Genomic DNA, 18660 nt, shown 5'->3' with positions numbered 1-18660 from the left:
CCAAACTCCCTTCCAAATAGCGACCACTTAGAAGCAAAGTCTGCCTATGAGGTAGTGGTGAATACGTTGGAATCCTTCTAGGGTTTGGCCCTCCGCTTGTTTTTTGATGGAGTTCGATCCCTGGGCTGGGAAGGCCCCCTGGAGAAGGGAAAGGCTACTCAATCCAGTATTCTAGCCTGGAGAATTCCATGGACTGTATAGTCCATGGAGTCGCAAAGACTCAGAGAAGACTCAGCGACTTTCACTTGCTCTTTGAGCACCTCACTTTGTCTGGGATGAGGAAGTGGATTCAGGAAGGGAATCTTCTAGGAGGTAGCGATTTAGGCTGGGGTTCACTGTGCCTCAAGAGACAAAGATGGTGGTGGGGGAACTTTCCAAGCAGAGTCAATGGGATCTATGAAAGCCCTGAGGTGATGGAAAGAAACCTTTTGTGCGCAAAGAAACTGAAAGAGGACTCTAACTCTAGTTAGAGAGGGAGAAGGTGGACCTGGATTTTGCTACATATGAAGGATTTTGATCATTTTGCTAAAAGCAAAGAGAAGCCCCCAGAATAGTTTAATAAGAGACTGAGCTAATGTTTTCCAGTTTTTATTAGCATGTGATGCTTTGCATAGGTGTAACTATTTCCTTAAAAATAGAAATTACAGTTGAGTATCTAAGTACCACTCTACAGCATGGCTATTTCACCCACTTTTCTTTATCAGCGATTTAGATCAGTGAGGGGTCCAGTTGATTCAGTAATGTCCAAGATTGTTGTGAGCATTACCAACAATTGCTTGTTCCATTTGGTGTTTATCTCGCCATTGATTTTCGGCTTGGATTTGCGGAGAAAAATTAGCTTCCCTTATATTTTGCTGCTTCAAACTGGAAATAACAATGTTCATTGTAACTAGGCTAAAATTATTTCAAGATTCTTAAGATTGGAATGTTATTTTACAGTCCTCTGTTAGAATTCTGTCATATACTTCTTAATATTCTTTTAAAATTCATGTACTATTATAAAATACATGTGTATTTTTTTAGTTGTTGGCTTCTTGAACGGTAAAATTTATAAAGCATTGAAATGTATGTTTACTTTTTTCAGAGAGAAATAGTCTCTGAATATGACAATCATGTTTTATCACATATGACTCTTTGAAGATGATCAAGAAACACAGTAAAAAAATTTTTTTAATTTTCTGAATCAAGTCATAAGTAATTTTACATTTGCATTACTTACATTTGTTTTTTTTTTTCTTTGTCAGGTTATTACCATTGGAAAACATGTTAAAGGGTACCATTACATCATTGCAAATCTGGTAGGTGAATTAATTATAGTTATTATTTTAATAGAGATGCCTATAAATGAAAAACAATCAATAGCCAGGATTTATCAATGGTATTTTTAAAAACATATTTTGATTACATTGGTCAGTTAGAAGTGGTGATGTTTTTCTGAATTTGTTATGTTTTAGATTTGCTTTCCACTTTATATTTCCTAATCACTTTCCTATTATTATAAATGATGTGAGAAATGATAGAACAATATTTGACAAGCTTTGTGTTACAAGGCATATGCTTTGTGTTAACAGAGGGAAAATTTTCAAAAAGATAAAATTTTATTGTCCGAGTTTCCTCTTGTTTCTGTCACTACAATTTATAAATATTACCCTTTACCCATTTCTTTGAAGCTCTTTGTGTGTAAATGCACATTTGTGAGACTGTGTCTTAGTGCAAAAGAAAACCTGGAAATATCTAGAATATTTATATGTCATACATTATTTATTTCTGATTTCCTACTTGCTGTATAAGCAACACAATGAAAACTGAATTACTACAGTTGATCACTTTTTCTTTGAGATTCCTCTAAAATTAAGATTATACTGAAACACATATGTGTATTGCTCAGTTGTGTCTCTTTGCGACACTGTGGACTATAACTCACCAGGCTCCTCTGTCCATGGGATTTCTCAGGCAAGAATACAGGAGTGGGTTTCCATTTCCTCCTCCAGGGGATCTTCCCAACCCGAGGATCGGACCCGCATCTCCTGTGTTGGCAGGCGGATTCTTTACCACTGAATCACCTGAGAAGCCCCTATATTGAAACATCCCAGTGGTTAATTGCATCTCCCTTTCTTCAGTATAGTCAAAGTCAATTTAGAATTATCACTAGATGTTTCTGCTTTTCAAAACAATTTTTAAATCAGCAATAAAATGAGCTCCAGTTTTTAGTGTTCCAAAGGTTTACAGTCTTTATTAAATGTGACTCTGTGTAATTGAGGGCTGCCTCTCCCCAACCTGAGAAAAAAATGTGATTAGAAGAGGGACAAAAGAAGAGAATGAGAATGTATTCTCCACAGCATTATAGGACTCTGAGGTTTCCTATTTATACAATGAAGATCTGTGTCATAGCTTCTGAAATATTAGATTGTTATATCACAAGACATTACTTCTAGTAGTCATGGAGAGATTGAAAAAGCCCACAATTTTACAAGTGACAAGTATTGTTTTCAGCATTGATAAAGAATATTAAACCCTAGACATACATGCTATTGGGGAAAGCTGGTTGTTCAATATAAAATTTCTATTTGGCAATGAAATAGCTACTCTAAAAACTCCTTAAAACTTACTTACCAGTTGGCTTATACACCCTAAATGACTCCTGACTAGAGAAGCAAGAGTTAAAATAAATGCAGCTCTGTAATCAGCCTTTCCAGAACCGTTCTGTGCAAGGAACAGCCTGGACAGTCAGTCCCCATGTGAATTGTGCTATTTGATGAACGGCATAGAGCCACACTGAAAGCTGTGATCTTTAAAAATGTCCAGATGGAGAAGTCATATCGGAACATGGAGAGATAATGACAGAAGGAGGTCCATTTGAGACTTGATATGAAAAAGGAAATATGTGTTTGAATGGCCAAAGTAAAAAGAGTCAAAAATAACAGCAACTTCTTGCTGCTGTCATGCTTCTGGGGAAAAGTCTATCTAATATTTTATCTGAATTCAAGTGGTGTTTTTCCTTTTCTAAATACTTTGTATCCTCACCATATGGAACTTCTGGTGAATCAGTAGATTCAAAGAATCTGTAGAGTGCTGCAGTTTCTGAGAATTTCTAGAGCACTTGAAAATTTCCCTGACATTTAAAATTGAAGAATGCCATCCAAAGTTGAAGGGCTTTCATCTTCTAAACTCTTGATTGGACTTGCACGCTTTCCCTTCCAGTGGCTAATGAGTGTAAGAGGAAGTGGTTTTAATAGATAGAAAAATCCTCAGATATTATTGTAGGCTCATTTCTTCAGGAATTGCTGAAAGCTTGATTAACCTCCCCAACAGGATGTGGTTCCGTTCCCGATATATCATTAAAAGGGATAAAGTGATAAAGAAGTGGTCATAGGGAATGCAATTTTCCTTTCTTCAGCCCTTCATATACAGATTAAAAACCTTGCCATCCACCCACTTGACTCTGTCTACAATGAGGCTCACTCATCAACCAGCCCTACTTGGGCACATACAAATTTCAAGAATCATTTCAGCATCTTCCTCTTAGACTGCCAAGCGTTACTAGGCATTTGAGAAAAATATTTGCCATGAAGGACACAGTACAAATAAACAAGTAAAGAGAAACAGGGCAGTCAGGAATCAGAACAATGCTTCAAATTTTAAGAATATGTGCAGAGAAAGAGGAGAAAATGTTATCCATAAAGAAAAGAAAAGGATGCTAAAAAAAAGAACAAGAAAGAGTTCTGGGAAATTAACTTTTTTTTTTTTCTAAAACCACATGTAAATTGAGTAACTTGGAAGGTAAATTTAAGAAAATCTTTCAAATTATGTAGCAAAATGACAATACAATATAAAATGGTATGTGTGGAGAAGACTGAGGGACTGAGATGTTTAACCTAAGAGTGACATCTCAATAATAAACTTTGTAGAAACACAAATAGTGGGGAAAAAAAGGAGGAAATTATCAAAGAAATGTTCAGAAAAATTCCTGGTATTGAATGACACACAACTGCCTATTGGGTACACACAATAATGAATGACAAAAGGTTTCGTATTTTAAACAAAATATCATCATGAAATTTCAGAGATAAATCAAAGATCTTAAAGGTATTGACAGGTGTGGGCCAGGGAGGAGAATGAAACAGGTCACATGCAAAAAATGATTAGAAATAATGATATTGTAATTTTTAATAAAAAACAAAAGTCTCTGGAACAATGCCTTCAGATTATGAGGATTTCAACTTAAAATTGAAATTTTAAGTTTTGACCAGACAAAATACTGGTCAATTGTCGGAGCAAAATAAAGGTAGTTACAGGCATTCAGTGTCTCCAAAAACGTACCTCCATGCATCTCAGAGGACTTCTGCGGACTCTAGCAGAAGGAAGGAGTAAAACAAGAAAGAAAAATGATACAGAGAATCTGCTCAGAAAAGTGGGGAGGGGCATTTCAGGGGAACCATGGCAGAGCAAATTGAAAGAGGAACCAATCAGGTTGCAGCATTAAGGAGGAAGGCTCCAGGACACTGGAAAAATAGATTACTTGCAATGTTTGAATATTTTATTTGAAAAAAGCTTTACTTGTATAAACATGAAATTTTTTTGTGGAGCAACTGGAAAAAATTAAGGATAAGTACAGAGAAAGTTCTAGTAGTGAAAAAAATGCAGATATCATTAACATTAGAAGGAAATATTATGTAAGAAAGAAAATGAAATCCTAGTACATTGTTTGGCTTTACTCTAAATAACAGAATTTTAAATATGAAAACAGTGAACATGAAAATGGGACAAGAGATAGATGGTTTGGTTACGAGACTTACTCATCTAGCAGAAGTATAAACTCATAAGAAAACTTAGCATGGTTAAGTTAGGAAAAAAAGAGCAAAAATGTTTCATGCAGAAATATGGAGGCAAATACATGAAAAACAAAAATTACTGAAATTGATTGTTTTGAAGAGCTTAACTAATGCATGTGTGGGGCAGAACAGAAAATCTATGATTTTTGTTATATATATATTTCTTTTATTTGAATTATTTTGATAAAAAGAAAAAACAGAAACATAATTCACTAACAAAATGTAAATAATTATCCTCCACACAAATAATATTAAACTATATTTTTAATATCAGCAACAAAGAAAAGACTCTCTTACATTTTAGAGTCAAAATATTTTCACTTCTTTTGCACAGTGATGTGGAATAGTATATAAAGTGAAAATATTTATAATCATGACTTTTAAAAATTGTGATTTCATCATTCAGATAATGTGCTCCTAAACTGAAGTACAGTTTAAATCAGCACAGTATTTGAAGTCAGTGGAAACACCATGTGATAGTTTTAGTGATGACTGAATTCATCCTAATAGTACAGTAGAAGTGAATTTTTAAAAATTAAATACATTTTATAAAAACTAAGTTTCATGCTTAATTGTTCTCAAGTAATGACAAAGCATTTGGAACCTTTCCTTCTCTTTTAAAAGGTTTTATATTATCTGAGAGAATGAACAATTTAAATAGAAATAACCATCTCACAGTGTTGTAGCTCTTGAAGAACTGGCTTAATGTTTAAATATCTGGTGGTGCTCTGTTGTAGATATAATAAATAAAACCCCATTCTTCTCCTTAGATAAGGATAAATAAGACTCCATTTCAATAATCTGGAGAACTTTTATGTAAGTAGGACCAGTAGACATTCATTGATTAAGGACCACGATAACCAAGATGATGCTAAGTGCTGAAGAAGAATATTGGCTGATAAAATGCGTGAAACATTTACTGTAGGCTTTTCATATCTCTTTGGTATTCTTTGAAATTTGCAAAACCACAGTTTATAGAGTTATTTGGTAAATGTCAAAGTTCTATGTGGTTCTTAATAAAAAAAAAAAATATGACATAAATGTGTTTTCTGCCCAGGGATTTACCGATGGAGACCTATTAAAAATTCAGTTTGGAGGAGCAAATGTCTCTGGATTTCAGATAGTGGACTATGATGATTCTCTGGTATCTAAGTTCATAGAAAGATGGTCAACACTGGAAGAAAAAGAATACCCTGGAGCACACACAACCACAATTAAGGTACAGGTCTATCAGGATCTGCCTCCACCTGCGTCTCCACCTCCTTTCCCGCTTCCATTCCAGCCTCCACCTCCACTTCCATCTCCACCTCCACCTCTGTCTCTGTCTCTAACTAACTTCTGGTGATTAGCCTGTTCTCTGGGACGTCTTATAAAGAAAAAAAATTTGTTTGAATATTTAACAAAATAAATATAGTGCCTTATGCAATCAAAGAATCTTTGAATGCTCTGTGGGTTTGGGCACATTTAAGTCTTTACTTGTTTATTCAATGTATTTCATTGTGTGTACACATACAGGCCTATATTTACTTCCATATATGAATATTTCTGCTGTTGATAAGAAGGTTTTTATTTTTCTTCTGTTGGTCACTTTATTGAGAGCAGAGATTAGTAAAACCTAAGGGAGAGTGCATGGAAGAGTGAGTGGGCTGAGATCATGCTCACCTGCTTTATGAAACTAGAGTTATATGACAATTAAAAGTTGCAGAACATTGTCAAATGTGTAGTGATCTGTTTATCTGTGTGTTATTTCAGATGCCCTCACAGTTATGTGGATACATCCTGGACAATTTTAGCTGATGCTCTTGTTTTCTGCACAAATGGAAAAAACAGATATAAATGTTTACCTTTAAATTTGTATCTGGCTGTGAGTCTGGTGCTAGATAAAAATTAGAAGCTCTGGAGTTTTCTACTTTGGGGTGTGTAAATGGATCCTTTTAATTTGTGAGAATTTGACACAGAATTAAAGTGTCCCATGGGATGTTAAAGAATAGCCCAGAACTAATTTTTCCTCAAAAGTAGGTGGCTTCTTGTTTGGTGACCTTGACTGAGATTCAGCACATATGCATTTATAACAGGGTTATGGTCTTGTGGGCGTCTTCGTGCAATGGAATTGCTGAGAGTCCACAAGGGGACAGCCATCAGTGTCTGTCTTCACCTGCTGTCAGCAGGGACCTGACTGTGGATCCCATCTGGTGGGATTGCAGGCTTCCCCGCACCCAGACATGGTGCCAGTATAGTTCTCTGACGGAGCTTGCATGTGGCACTCACCCTCAGATGGAGCTGACGTGTTCCTCTGAACACTCTGTTAGTCATCCTGTAGCCTCCCACAGCTGCCGGCTGTGAGAGGATCAAAGCAGATGATTTTTTCTCATGGAAGTCATATCACTATTAAAGTTCGTGTGCCATACATCAAAGTTTAAGCAGATTTGGGGGATAAGAGATTGCTGGCAATGTGTTCTGCCAACAGTATTGGGCAGAACAAATATTCTGCCAAAAATGTAGCCAAGATTGCCAACATGTAGCGCCAGATTTCACTTTGTTGGTGACCTTTCTTGCTGTGGCATTTCAGCAAGACTGAAATGCTGACTCCCTGATGGCCCCTTCTACCAAGTTTCAGAGAGATTGTGATGGCCCTTCCTTGTGGGGCACTCCAGAGAGCACAGGCTATAAATATAAAAACATAGGCTCTTCCATTTGTTGGGGTTTTTTGTTCCACAGAAAAGCTTAAAGATAAAGTAATGTGTATCCCTGGAGGGGGAACCAGGACCCTGCCCCAAGGCTGCCCTGTTGTCTCTTGGCTTCTCCTTTTCTATATATCCCCTCCTTTCATGATTAGCAACTGTTTGAACCTACCCTTTGGAACTCAGGGAAAGCTATGAATCCAGATTAAAGGAATGAAGGTGCTTCACATACCCTCATCCTTATCAGAAACCCCACCTTTGAACCATTGCTATAAAACTCCTCATCAATTTCTCCCAGATTGGGACACACAGTTTTTCGAGGCATGAGCTTGCTGTGTCCCCCTTTGCCTCACAAAGCAATAAAGCTGTTCTTTTCTACTTCATCCCCCAAAACAAGTAAGCTCTGAGTCACTGTTTGAATCTAGGCTCAAAAATAAAACAACATTTACAAAGACTTATCAATATTTAGCATAGCTTTGGAAACATAGGTGCCAATAGGAGATATATCTCATATGGCCTTTGAATCTTGGTAAAAAGTATAGAAAATCCATGTGGAGGATGTGCCTTTGGCTGGGAATTCATCATAATATGGGCATGTATTGCTCATGTACTACAGAGCTGGGAACTGAAGGTAATTTTGAAAAAATGACCCTTGCCATTGCTAATCCATAGTCAATGGTGGATACAAACATGCCAATAAACAAATATTATATAATACAGAGCAATGCATGTAAAATATGGCAGCTCCTACACTTGATTAGGAGACTATGGTAGGTAGGATAGTAAAGAAGGCTTTCCAGAGATGGAATGCCTGAGCAGAGCATGGTTGAGCAGGAAAAAAGCAGAGGAGGGTGCTTGGGAAGAAGAACCAGATTGATGAAATAGCATGAGCAATCCAGGGAATTTGGGAGGGGTGCAGTGCCAAGAGATCAGGCTCTTCAGCTGAGTAAGACAGGACTTTCTTGATTGTTTCTCCCATGATTTTTCTCATGGACAGAAGAAAGGAGCAAAATCTAGATAGGGAACAATATACCATTTCCTAATATGAACAGGTGGCATATATGATCTGTTCAAGGAAAGGGAGTGAAAGTAATTGCTAATGTGGTTCTTTCTTTGCACATTTTCTTTTGGATCATTGACTGTACCAGATGCTTCACCTGATCATTTAAATCATGTTTTATTATATTACAATAAAAACTTATGCTATAGGCACGAAAACTTATAAAAATACAGTTCACTGCATCAAATTCTCTCCATGGTTAGGCACTGGAAATTACATAATTTATATTGAGTTGTGGGACTATTAAATTAATGATTATTTTAAAGTTTTAGTGTTCCTTGAATGTTAATGCAGCTACTATAGTTTCCTAAGTAAAATCAATCTTATTCAGTCAATACAAGTAAAATCTTAAATTGTCAATATTTCACATATTTTAATAAACACCAAATATTAATTATGAATGTTAAATTTTTTCATGTTTATATCCTGTACGAAAAAAGTAACTCTAGAGTTGTGGCACTGAGATTTTAAATCTGATTCTCTTTCACTAATTTGCTAATGTTCAATGATCATTCATCAATTCAATATACATTTACTGCGTTTTTACTTTGCAAGTGGGCACTGTTACAGGTCTCAGAGAAGACAAACTTCTAGTCTTCATGATATCAGATGTCTTCAGGCTAGAAACCAGCAATGATCTTATAACTTAGGAGGAAAATATCTTACTAATGTGTGGAAATCAACACACTCTAAAACTTCTGATTTCTACCCCTGCTGCCTCTTCAGGCCCTGAAAAATTATTCTTGTAACAGTCTTACATTCTCAGTTGATAGAAACCCTGTCTTCACAATTATCCTTTCAACCAAGGACTTGACTTCTCTCTCACCCTGTAGCCTACAACCAATCTGTCAGCACATCCTACTTCTTCTGCACCCCCTTACACCCAGCCACCATGGCCTTGCTGCTGGGGATATTGCAGTGATTTCCCAGACTGGATTCCCTTGCTCTACATTTGTCCTTCTATCTTCCAGGCTTGTGGTCTTTTTAAAACTTAAATTGTATTATGCTGCTGACACTGTGTAACTCAGACTGGGACTTGAACCCTTGGTCTTTTAACTGAAGTCTCACCTGGTTTCAGGACTTAATGAAGTTCAGGTTCTTGATGTCTCAGCTCAGAAAGAGTTCAGTGAGAGAGTGAGAGACAGTGTGATAGGTAAGAAGTGGATTTATTTAGTGAGAAACACACTCCACAGACAGAGTGTGGGCCATCTCAAAAGGTGAGGATGGTCCCAAGGTCTGGGGTTGTCAGTGTTTATAGGGGCAGTTAATTTCATTGGCTAATGAGTGGGAGAAGTATTCTAGATATTTTGGGAGAAGGGGTGGGGATTTCCAGGAATGGGGCCTCCACCCACTTTTTGGCCTTGGAACTGTCATGTCCCCTGAGGTTATGTCACTTAGCTTCCTGATGTGTTACAGTGAGTATGTATACTGAGGCTCAAGGTCTAGTGGAAGTTGACTCATCTACCATCTTGGATCCAGTTAGTTCTAATCATGTCATGTCCTGGGGCTATGCTGTTCTTTCAAATGTTGTGCCTGCCCCTTCCCTCCTGATTCACCTCTGTTCTTCTCCAGGCCACTCGGTGGCCGTCTCTGCCACTGGAGTAAAAGCTACATGCATCCCTTTGGCTCATGTGGCTGCACATACCCTGCTTTCCTCTTCTGGGCTCTTCCCTTGCTCCCTCTGCTTCACTTATGGTGGCCTTTCTACCCATTCTTTTTATTTTTTATTTTATTTTACTTTACAGTACTGTATTGGTTTTGCCATACATTGACATGAATCCACCACGGGTGTACATGAGTTCCCAATCCTGAACCCCCCTCCCACCTCCCACCCCATATCACCTCTCTGGATCATCCCCGTGCACCAGCCCCAAGCATCCTGAATTCTGCATCAAACATAGACTGGCGATTCATTTCTTACATAATAGTACACATGTTTCAATGCCATTCTCCCAAATCATCCCACCCTCTCCCTCTCCCAGAGTCCAAAAGTCCGCTCTACACATCTGTGTCTCTTTTTCTGTCTCGCATACAGGGTCATCATTGCCATCTTTCTAAATTCCATATATATGTGTTAGTATACTGTATTGGTGTTTTTCTTTCTGGCTTACTTCACTCTGTATAATCAGCTCCAGTTTCACCCATCTCATTAGAACTGATTCAAATGTATTCTTTTTAATGGCTGAGTAATACTCCATTGTGTATATGTAACACAGCTTTCTTATCCCATCTGCTGATGGACATCTAGGTTGTTTCCATGTCCTGGCTATTATAAACAGTGCTGCGATGAACACTGGGGTACATGTGTATCTTTCAATTCTGGTTTCCTCAGTGTATATGCCCAGCAGTGGGATTGCTGGGTCATAAGGTAGTTCTATTTGCAATTTTTTAAGGAATCTCCACACTGTTCTCCAAAGTGGCTGTACTAGTTTGCATTCCCACCAACAGTGTAGGAGGGTTCCCTTTTCTCCACACCCTCTCCAGCATTTATTGCTTGCAGACTTTTGGATCACAGCCATTCTGACTGGTGTGAAGTGGTACCTCATTGTGGTTTTGATTTTCATTTCTCTAATAATGAGTGATGTTGAGCATCTTTTCATGTGTTTGTTAGCCATCCATTCTTAAGCACAGGAGACCTTTCCCCTCAGCACTGAATCTTCCTTCTTCTGGACTGTTCTCCCCTTCGCATCTGCAAAGCTAAGCCTCCTGCCTTCTGTGATCTTTATTCAGATGCCGTCTCCTCAAGGAAGCTAGCAACAGGCTCTCTGTTTGAAACTGCAATCCCTGCACTCATCAGAGTGTGTTCCCTGCCCTTTCCCTGCTCCAGTTTTTTTCTGTTTAATACCTCCTTGTGTACTGTATTCATAATGAATTTATTCATTAGTTTGTTAAATGTCTGGCTCCTTCACCTTGAAAGTAAGTGCCATGGAGGCAGGGGTTTTTGGTTGGTGTTTGTTTGTTCCCTGATTTTGTTTGTTCCTAGCTCCTAGAAGTAGGCCTAGCACAGAGCAGCTCTTTAGCAAAAGGCTTTCTGAATGAACAAAGGAAAGCACCCTTAAGAGGCTCCTATTCCCAGATCTGTAAGCAAGAAAGGCTTCCTTTTTTGAGGGAATCATATGGAATTTAAAACCTGAGGGAGAGATAAGTATTAGAAGAAAGAAGGGAACATGACTTCCCACAAAGTCCTCAGTCCAAGAAAAATATAAATATTTCTGTGAGACTGGAAGTTGAACAGAGGAGTTTTGAGGGAATTCTGAGAAAGAATACTTTACAGACATATATGTGCCTTGTTGACCTCTAAGGAATTATTTGTCTTATTCTGAGGGTTTCCCAGGTGATGCTAGTGGTAAAGAACCCATCTGCTTAATGCAAGAGATATAAAAGACTCAAGTTTGATAGCTGGGTCAAGAAGATCTTCTGCAAGAGGGCATGGCAATCCACTCCAATATTCTTGCCTGAAGAATCCACATGGACCAGCCTGATGGGCTATGGTTTCATAGGGTCACAAAGAGCTGGACACAACTGAAGCAACTTAGCATGCACGAGAGCAGCCAGAACGCCCTAGAGGAGAACGATGGCTATAGGTTTGATACACAACAGATCTTGGTGACAGGAGCTTTTAGGAAGATTTCAGGAGCACTCCAGACAATAACTGGTAGTTTTCTGAATGGTGGTTGTGGCATGAGGAGGGAGGGAAATAAATGGATTTGTTACACTTGCCAGTTCTCTCCATTTTATTCAGTTCAGTTCAGTTCAGTTCAGTTCAGTTGCTCAGTCGTGTCTGACTCTTTGTGGCCCCATGAATCGCTGCACGCCAGGCCTCCCTGTTCATCACCATCTCCCGGAGTTCACTCAAACTCATGTCTATCGAGTCAGTGATGCCATCCAGCCATCTCATCCTCTGTCGTCCCCTTCTCCTCCTGCCCCCAATCCCTCCCAGCATCAGAGTCTTTTCCAATGAGTCAACTCTTCACATGAGGTGGCCAAAGGACTGGAGTTTCAGCTTTAGCATCATTCCTTCCAAAGAAATCCCAGGGCTGATCTCCTTCAGAATGGACTGGTTGGATCTCCTTGCAGTCCAAGGGACTCTCAAGAGTCTTCTCCAACACCACACTTCAAAAGCATCAATTCTTTGGTGCTCAGCCTTCTTCACAGTCCAACTCTCACATCCATACATGACCACTGGAAAAACCATAGCCTTGACTAGACGGACCTTAGTCGGCAAAGTAATGTCTCTGCTTTTGAATATACTATCTAGGTTGGTCATAACTTTTCTTCCAAGGAGTAAGCGTCTTTTAATTTCATGGCTGCAGTCACCATCTGCAGTGATTTTGGAGCCCCCAAAAATAAAGTCTAACACTGTTTCTACTGTTTCCCCATCTATTTGCCATGAAGTGATGGGACCAGATGTCATGATTTTCGTTTTCTAAATGTTGAGCTTTAAGCCAACTTTTTCACTCTCCTCTTTTACTTTCATCAAGAGGCTTTTTAGTTCCATTTCACTTTCTGCCATAAGGGTGGTGTCATCTGCATATCTGAGGTTATTGATATTTCTCCTGGCAATCTTGATTCCAGCTTGTGTTTCTTCCAGCCCAGCGTTTCTCATGATGTACTCTGCATAGAAGTTAAATAAGCAGGGTGACAATATACAGCCTTGACATACTCCTTTTCCTATTTGGAACCAGTCTGTAGTTCCATGTCCAGTTCTAACTGTTGCTTCCTGACCTGCATACAGATTTCTCAAGAGGCAGGTTAGGTGGTCTGGTATTCCCATCTCTTTCAGAATTTTCCACACTTTATTGTGATCCACACAGTCAAAGGCTTTGGCATAGTCAATAAAGCAGAAATAGATGTTTTTCTGGAACTCTCTTGCTTTTTCCATGATCCAGCGGATGTTGGCAATTTGATCTCTGGTTCCTCTGCCTTTTCTAAAACGAGCTTGAACATCAGGGAGTTCACGGTTCATGTATTTCTGAAGTCTGGCTTGGAGAATTTTGAGCATTACTTTACTAGCATGTTAGATGAGTGCAGTTGTGCGGTAGTTTGAGCATTCTTTGGCATTGCCTTTCTTTGGAATTGGAATGAAAACTGACCTTTTCCAGTCCTGTGGTCACTGCTGAGTTTTCCAAATTGCAAAAATCACAACCCTACATTTGTAATATATGAATATAAATTCAGTTGAGAGGTATTTGTGGATTGAAAACAAGATTCGGAAAGACACTCTGCATCCTTCTATCTTATTAGCCCCACAGCTCATGCCGGGATTTACACAGAGTAGGCACATAAGAGAGATTTGTAGAAATGAAGAGGAGTGAAGTGAAAAATAAGTCAATATTTTGAATATATCAAGACGGGGGGAAGGAAAAAATAGATAATTTATAATTGCCATAATATGAGGTTTAAATTTTTGTCCTGAGCATCTGTTGTGTTCTTTTACTCAGCTGTGGCAGAAAAGTAGTGTTATTTTGCTGACTGAAATATAAAATTCTATAGTAATCAGATCTGAACTATCACGGCTGCTGCTGCTGCTAAATTGCTTCAGTCGTGTCCAACTCTGTGCGATCCCATAGACGGCAGCCCACACCTGGGTTTAAATGGGACAGTTGCAGCGAGCATTTTACCTTTCTCAAAAAAAAAGAAAATGTTGACAAAGAGACAGATGATTTAGATGATTTGACACTATCTTAAGACTAATTTGCACATATTTCTGTTTTGAGATAGATTTTTGGTGTTTTCAGGGTCTTCAATGGCTTTCAGTATATACCATCTATTGTACATTTTCATGTGGACAGTTTGGACCTAGTTTGAATTGTGTCTGTTGGGACCTGCAGGTGTTAAGGAATTCAACCATAATATAGGACTGGCATTGTATGTTACCTTAAATAATGGCTTTCCTCCAAGAATCCCATTTTACTCAGAAAAAGACTTAAAACAGGAATTCAAACTTTCTTAATTATGAGGCCTGTTGAAAAATAGTATAATCACTTTGAGTTCAGTATTTAGCATCATGCATTAAATGTGCTGTGGTGGCTTCATGAAAATGATTCTGCTCCTTGAATGTTTTAAATGACCAAACTCACTGCTGGCATGTTGTCATCCCCTACAATGAATATTAAAGTATTTTTGACATGCAACAAAAAAGTTGCTTGACAAGATTTATCTCTTATGTTTTGTGGTTTAGGTTTAAAAAGTGTTTATGTAACTGTAATAAACTCAAATTAAAAATATGATATTGATAAAATCACATATTTTATAAAAAGTAATGGAAATGATATATTAAACTATGGAGATACACATATTATACCAAGAAAAATGAAAATGCATTATCACTGTTTGAATTATAATGCATGATATCTGGGTTCATCTCATGTCCATATTTTTTCATCTGCAAAGGAAATAAATGTCCATGATTGCTCAGATTTCTCCCAAATTTAATACCATGATTATGTGATATGCAAATTTAGGCACTAAAACCCATAAGCTAATATTTGTAATTTTTGCCAAATTTATGACCCTCAAATAGCTCCTCCTTCTATCAAAGATTGTAGTGACTTGTAGCTGGTCACCTCTGCTGGAATCAGTTCTTAAATAACCCTGGAAAATATTGTTTTTATTGTTCAGACTACAAAAATAAGGAAATTTCAACTGTTTGAAGATTCCTAAGAAGTGAACAAAGTGAAATATCGGCCTCTGAGGAAAGTCTTTACCTACCAGTGGGTGAATCAAAACCAGACAATGTGTTGATTTGAGTATGTTGTTTTCAATATATTCTTTTTATTTTCAAGAGTCTTTCTTCCCAGTGAATTAAAAACTTATTTTTATTATTCAAAGAAGATAATAATAGAAAAGATGTTCATTTTGGTTTCTTGCCAATGGAGCTGTCTTTTCAGTCTTGGAAATGTGATACATCTTCTGTGCTTATAAAGATGTTGCATTTTTATTAGTTTTCTAATCAAGACTTAAGGATAAATTTTAAAAAGAAACCTTTGACTGTGTGAATCACACAAACTGGAAAACTCTCAAAGAGATGGGAATACCAGACCACCTTAACTGCTTCCTGAGAAACCTGTATGCAGGTCAAGAAGCAACATTTAGAACTGGACTTGGAACAATGCACTGGTTCAAAATTGGGAAAAGAGTGTGTCAAAGCTGTATATTGTCACTCTGATTATTTCACTTGTATGCAGAGTACATCAGGCAAAATCCTGGGCCAGACGAAACACAAGCTGGAATCAGAATTGATGCGAGAAACAGGAATAACCCCAGATATGCACATGACACCACCCTTATGGCAGAAAGCAATGAGGAACTAAAGAGCCTCTTGATGATAGTGAAAGAGGAGAGTGAAAAAAAAGCTGGCTTAAAACTCAACAAAGAACTAAGGTCATGTAATCCGGTCCCATCATTTCATGGCAAATAGATGTGGAAATAATGGAAACAGTGAAAGACTTTTTTTCTTGGGCAAAATCACTGCAGATGTGATTGGAGCCATGAAATTAAAAGATGCTTGCTCCTTGGAAGAAAAGCTGTGACAATCCTAGACAAAGTGTTAAAAAGCAAAAACATTAGACATTATACCGACAAATGTCTGTCTAGTCAAAGCTATGGTTTTTCCAGTAGTTGTGCACTGATGTAAGAGTTGGACCATAAAGAAGCCTAAGTGCTGAGGAATTGATGCTTCTGAAATGTGGTGTTGGAGAAGACTCTTGAGAGTCCCTTGGACTGCAAAGAGATCAAACCAGTCCATTCTAAAGGAAATTAGTCCTGAATACTAAAGGACTGATGCTGAAGCTGAAGCTCCAATACTCTGGCCACCTGAGGCAAAGAGCTGACTCCTTGGAAAAGACCCTGGTACTGGGAAAGATTGAAGGCAGTAGGAGAGGGGGATGACAGGAAGAGATGATTGTATGACATCATTGACTCAGTGACATGAGTTTGAGCAAACTCTGGGAGATAGGGAAGGACAGAGAAGCTTGGCATGCTGCAGTCCATGGGGTAGCAAAGAGTCAATCATAACTGAGCAACTAAACAACAATTAAGACATTATTTTTAGAGCAGGTTTAGGTTCACAGCAAAATTGAGCAGAAAGTACAGAAATTTCCTATATGTACCCTGTTCCTATACGTCACAGAGTCTTCCAATATCAACTTCCTTCACCAGAGTGATGCATGTGATGGAATTGAGGAGCCTGTGTTGACACATGGCTTGTAATTACCCAAGGTCCATAGTTTATGTTACCATTCACCCTTTCTTCAGTTTTGTTTGTTTGTTTTGTTCAGGCTTTTCCCTACCACATTTCACAAGACTTAGTCTGAAAATGACTTTTGGCTATCTCCAAATAAAATCTACCCTTAGGGATGAAAATTCTTCCATCGTTGGCTTTTTCTTTTTTCTAAAGTATGTAATCCATGCCAATCTCAATGGAGTGAGCAAGTTTCATAAATGTTTTTTTCTGTGCCACATTTTATATATGCTGTTATATGGAAGTGAATAAAATTAAAATCCAATATAAAAATAAACAAAGAAAAGAAAAGCCCACTCACTCTCAGCCTTGTGCATTCTACAGGTTTGGATAAATAGATAATAACATGCTTTCATTGTTATTGTTTCATATAAAGCATTTCCATGGCTCTAAAAGCCCTTTGCATTTCATTTATTTATCCCTCCTCCCACCACCAACACCTGGCCACCACTGACTGATCGTTTTGCTATCTCCATAGTTACACCTTTTCCAGAAAGTCATACAGTTAGAATTATGTAATATGTGCCCTTTTTTGATTGGCTTCTTACACTTAGTCATTTACATCTAAAATCCTCTGAGTCTTTCGGTGCCTTGGTAGCTCACTCCTTTTTAACTCTGATACTATTCTTTTGTCTTCATGTACCTCACATTATTTATCTTTTATTTATTGAAGACTATCTTGGTTGCTTCCAAGTTTTGGCAGTTATAAATAAAGCTGCTATTAACGTGTGATGATTTTGAGTGGGCTTCATGTCTCAACTCCTTTGGGTAAACACCAAGGAGTGTGTTGGCTTGATTACATACAAGTATGTTTAGTTTTGTAAGAAATGATCTGTCTCCCAAAGTAACTGTACTATTTTGCATTTCCACTGACAATGAGTGAGAGTTCCTGTTGTTCCAGTGATGTTGGATCTTAATGAAGATTCTGTGATTTTATTCAGTGACGCTACAAAGGGCATGTATTTAAAAGGCTTTAGAGGAAAGTAGAGATGACCTTATCACAGACAGCTCTTTCCCAGAGGGTAGACTTCACTTGAATTCGAAATTAAGAGAAGTGAATAATTTTAAGTTTATAATGTATTTCTTTTTTTTTTTTCTTTTTTTCTTTTCTATGGTGTTAGTTGATTTCAGGCCATTGCCAAGAAGCTTAAAGAAAAGAGAGACTTTGTAAACTTTCTTACAAGCTTAATTATTGTTCCTAGAGCTCATCATTTTTGATAATGTTGATAATTTGGTGATAAAGAAACAGCGTAATTATATTATGTGATTCTCTAGGGAGATATCATTTAGTTTGTAATGAATGTGAAAGTGAAGTTGCTCAGTCGTGTCCGACTCTTTGCGATCCCATGGACTGCAGTCTACCAGGCTTCTCTGTCCATGGGATTTTCCAGGCAAGAATACTGGAGCGGGTTGCCATTTCCTTCTCCAAGGGATCTTCCTGACCCAGGGATAAAACCCAGGTCTCCTGCATTGCAGGCAGATGCTTTACCCTCTGAGCCAAAGCGTCTGCCTAGTTTATAATAATTTTAACTGAATGATGCTATTTTTTAAATGGCTGTATAAAATGTATCAGACTATAAAACTTCTGACAGCCCAAAGTATGTTATACAAATGCTATTTTTATAGAAATTAATTGATGTTAAAGAAAAATTTTAAATGGTTATTAGTTTTGGCAATGCTGACCAATTAAAGTAATTGGAATTGTTACTGCAGGATTTCTCAGGGCCTTTAATATGCCAACATGAAAATTATTTTCTGAACTTACTGGATCAGAGTCTTATAGATCAGGATGGTGGTTTTCAAAACAGTGTAAAGACAAGCTCATTTTGTAACAAGATAGATAGT

General features: G+C 37.8%; 1 protein-coding gene across 3 annotated transcripts in view; it reads left to right on the top strand.

The window, feature by feature from the left end:
- GRIA2 (glutamate ionotropic receptor AMPA type subunit 2) overlaps positions 1-18660 on the top strand; it is a 194177-nt gene that overhangs the window by 118018 nt on the left and 57499 nt on the right. For all 3 annotated transcript variants that reach the window (XM_068990034.1, XM_068990033.1, XM_068990032.1), the window contains exons 5-6: positions 1245-1298; positions 5890-6051. In XM_068990034.1, coding sequence (XP_068846135.1) covers positions 1245-1298; positions 5890-6051 — 216 coding nt within the window. The remainder of the gene's footprint in view (positions 1-1244; positions 1299-5889; positions 6052-18660) is intronic.

This window comes from Capricornis sumatraensis, chromosome 17 (assembly GCF_032405125.1).
Source record: "Capricornis sumatraensis isolate serow.1 chromosome 17, serow.2, whole genome shotgun sequence".
In the NCBI taxonomy this organism is placed as follows: Eukaryota; Metazoa; Chordata; class Mammalia; order Artiodactyla; family Bovidae; genus Capricornis; species Capricornis sumatraensis.
Note: the sequence above shows the minus strand (reverse complement) of the source record. Positions and strands in the feature narration are given on the sequence as shown.